The sequence below is a fragment of the Anomaloglossus baeobatrachus genome, chromosome 6 (genome assembly GCF_048569485.1).
Source record: "Anomaloglossus baeobatrachus isolate aAnoBae1 chromosome 6, aAnoBae1.hap1, whole genome shotgun sequence".
NCBI lineage: Eukaryota > Metazoa > Chordata > Amphibia > Anura > Aromobatidae > Anomaloglossus > Anomaloglossus baeobatrachus.
Genome location: NC_134358.1, coordinates 146,955,286 through 146,958,836, shown reverse-complemented (window position 1 = coordinate 146,958,836; position 3,551 = coordinate 146,955,286). Strand labels below are relative to the sequence as shown.

Below are 3,551 nucleotides of genomic sequence, written 5' to 3'. Positions count from 1 at the left end.
TTGGTGCATTTTACAGTTTTATTCTTAAAAATGCTGTAAAAATGATCATATAAAAAGTTGAGCATGCTCATTCTCTGTCCCTAATATCTACAATACAAAGTCTTATCTCAGAAATCACTTTACACATGTACCATAGCTGCATCAATACAGGATATAGAAAACAAAAATTACAAAAATAATTTAAGGAAGGGAAATGTTTTAGCTTTGTTTTATAGAGAGGAAAATACATATATAATATATTTATAGTTCTATATTTCCAAAGGGGGTAAGCCCGATTAAAGGCCACACATTCATTAGAGAAACTGAAGACCAGCACAATTTCTGTTTGGCACTGCCCAAAATGTGCCTTCCCCATACAGTACTTCCAGCTACAGGCTGCTTCAGCCCAAGTAAGGCACAACAGAACATGTCAAATGCGTCTGCTACTGGGATGGCTCCACATTGGTTCTAGCAGGACAATAACAAGGCACTGGGAGGGCACCATAGCAAACAGTCCATGCCCAGGCTACAGGTCGTACCTCCCGGCATCTATGCCAGGCTGAAGCCGCATCACATCCATCAGGTAATAGAGAAAAGCGCTGGCACCCTGCAATGCTTGAAGCCAGCTCTTTGGCACTTGATTGATACCTTAATGCCAGAGATCACGCTGCCTGGCACACAAGGGGCATCACACTCCCAGTCTCTTCTGCAAGATATTGGCAACACAGCATTATTGCACTATAATAATAGAAAACAGTCTGGTGTTGGCTCAGTCTTAAAGTCCCAGCACATGGGTGTCTGTGCAGCCTCCCTGCTCACGGGAGCCCTCTGCTGGCTGGGCTGAGGTATCAGCGTTGGGTATCATTAGAGTTCTAGTACTTGGCAGCAGGTTACCGGCAATCTATCCCCCCCAGGCCGGAGAGGAAGCTGCCGCCGGTGGCTGTGGGGGGCAGCTGCTTGAAGAAGTGGCGCATGTTGGTTAAGTCCCGTGTGAGGAGCTCGATCCTCTTGTGCAGCTTCTCGTTCTCGGAGGAGAGCTCCAGCAGCTTCTGCTGCATGTCCAGGTTGCGCTTCTTCGCCTTGTCCCGGCTCTTGCGCACCGCGATGTTGTTCCTCTCCCGGCGCTGCCGGTACTCGAGGCTGAAGCGGTCCACGTTCTTTTTGCCGGTCCTGTCCTTGGTGGCGGCGGTGGAGGAGGCTGGAGAGGGGCAGGCGGAGCTGGAGGCGCTGCAGGGCTCCGGGGAGGTGGGCGGGGTGGGCTGCAGGCTCATGCTGGTCTGGGCACAGGTGGCGATCTGACGGTGCAGAGAGGACACGTCGCTGTCACTCCACTCCGGCTCCCGCTTCAGCTTGCCCGGGTGCGCTGGGGTCAGGAGGCCGCTCAGGTAGTCGGTGCCGCACTCTGCCCGATCTCCGCCCTTGTGGTTGTTGTTGAACAAGTCCGCGAACAGCTCGTCATTACACAGCTCCAGGTTGGGCACCGAGGACATAGAGTCAATGTACGAGCTGAAGTCTATGGCGCTCTCATCATCGTAGATGGCCGGGGCTGCGCTCAGTTCTGCCAGGCTGCCGCCGCCGCCGCCCACCGGGGGCTCCGAGTCATCGCACATGGCCCGTGGCTTGCAGAGAGTAGGGGAGCTGCTCACTCTCTGCTCGTAGAAGTTGGTCGGCTCCATGCACCAGGCGGCATAGGGAGACACACAGCGCGGCTCCAGACTCATGGACAGGGCGCTCATGTGAGTGACTGGTGAGGATGGCACAGGAGATGTCACTGGCTCAGCTGTCACAGGAACGTGCAGTGCGCTGGCCGGCCGCTTGGTGGCGCTGCTAGTGTGTATAGCCGCTGTTCGTGCTGCTGTCAGTGAGTGAGGGCAGAGCGCGCTACGGCTGGATATATACGTCCTGCGCCCTCCCCGCCCGCACAATCCTGGGAGGGAGGAGGCGGTGGCCAGGACTCCGGGGATGGAGGAGCAGCTCCAGGGCTTCCGGGGTTAATTGAACAGCCTCAGAGCTCCGGGGATAGAGGAGCAACTCTACAGTTCCAAGTGCGGGAACGGAGGAGCAGCTCCGGGGATAGAGGAGTAACTCCAGGGCTCCGGGGATAGAGGAGTAACTCCAGGGCTCCGGGGATAGAGGAGTAACTCCAGGGCTCCGGGGATAGAGGAGCAACTCCAGGGCTCCGGGGATGGAGGAGCAACTCCAGGGCTCCGGGGATGGAGGAGCAACTCCAGGGCTCCGGGGATAGAGGAGCAACTCCAGGGCTCCGGGGATGGAGGAGCAACTCCAGGGCTCCGGGGATAGAGGAGCAACTCCAGGGCTCCGGGGATGGAGGAGCAACTCCAGGGCTCCGGGGATAGAGGAGTAACTCCAGGGCTCCGGGGATGGAGGAGCAACTCCAGGGCTCCGGGGATGGAGGAGCAACTCCAGGGCTCCGGGGATAGAGGAGTAACTCCAGGGCTCCGGGGATAGAGGAGCAACTCCAGGGCTCCGGGGATGGAGGAGCAACTCCAGGGCTCCGGGGATAGAGGAGCAACTCCAGGGCTCCGGGGATGGAGGAGCAACTCCAGGGCTCCGGGGATAGAGGAGCAACTCCAGGGCTCCGGGGATGGAGGAGCAACTCCAGGGCTCCGGGGATAGAGGAGTAACTCCAGGGCTCCGGGGATGGAGGAGCAACTCCAGGGCTCCGGGGATGGAGGAGCAACTCCAGGGCTCCGGGGATAGAGGAGTAACTCCAGGGCTCCGGGGATAGAGGAGTAACTCCAGGGCTCCGGGGATAGAGGAGCAACTCCAGGGCTCCGGGGATAGAGGAGCAACTCCAGGGCTCCGGGGATAGAGGAGCAACTCCAGGGCTCCGGGGATGGAGGAGCAACTCCAGGGCTCCGGGGATGGAGGAGCAACTCCGGGGCTCCGGGGATAGAGGAGCAACTCCGGGGCTCCGGGGATAGAGGAGCAACTCCGGGGCTCCGGGGATAGAGGAGTAACTCCAGGGCTCCGGGGATAGAGGAGCAACTCTACAGTTCCAAGTGCGGGAACGGAGGAGCAGCTCCGGGGATAGAGGAGTAACTCCAGGGCTCCGGGGATAGAGGAGCAACTCTACAGTTCCAAGTGCGGGAACGGAGGAGCAGCTCCGGGGATAGAGGAGTAACTCCAGGGCTCCGGGGATAGAGGAGTAACTCCAGGGCTCCGGGGATAGAGGAGTAACTCCAGGGCTCCGGGGATAGAGGAGAAACTCCAGGGCTCCGGGGATAGAGGAGCAACTCCAGGGCTCCGGGGATGGAGGAGCAACTCCAGGGCTCCGGGGATAGAGGAGCAACTCCAGGGCTCCGGGGATGGAGGAGCAACTCCAGGGCTCCGGGGATAGAGGAGTAACTCCAGGGCTCCGGGGATGGAGGAGCAACTCCAGGGCTCCGGGGATGGAGGAGCAACTCCAGGGCTCCGGGGATAGAGGAGTAACTCCAGGGCTCCGGGGATAGAGGAGCAACTCTACAGTTCCAAGTGCGGGAACGGAGGAACAGTTCCGGGGATAGAGGAGTAACTCCAGGGCTCCGGGGATAGAGGAGCAACTCTACAGT

The 3,551-nt window shown here is 58.8% G+C and overlaps 1 protein-coding gene across 1 annotated transcript; it reads right to left on the bottom strand.

Moving 5' to 3' along the window:
* On the bottom strand, window positions 1–1,857 carry CEBPD (CCAAT enhancer binding protein delta). Its single transcript, XM_075353288.1, has one exon. The coding sequence runs from the start codon at window positions 1,713–1,715 to the stop codon at window positions 870–872; it is 846 nt and encodes a 281-aa protein (XP_075209403.1). The 5' UTR covers window positions 1,716–1,857; the 3' UTR covers window positions 1–869.
* Window positions 1,858–3,551: the final 1,694 nt, after the last annotated feature.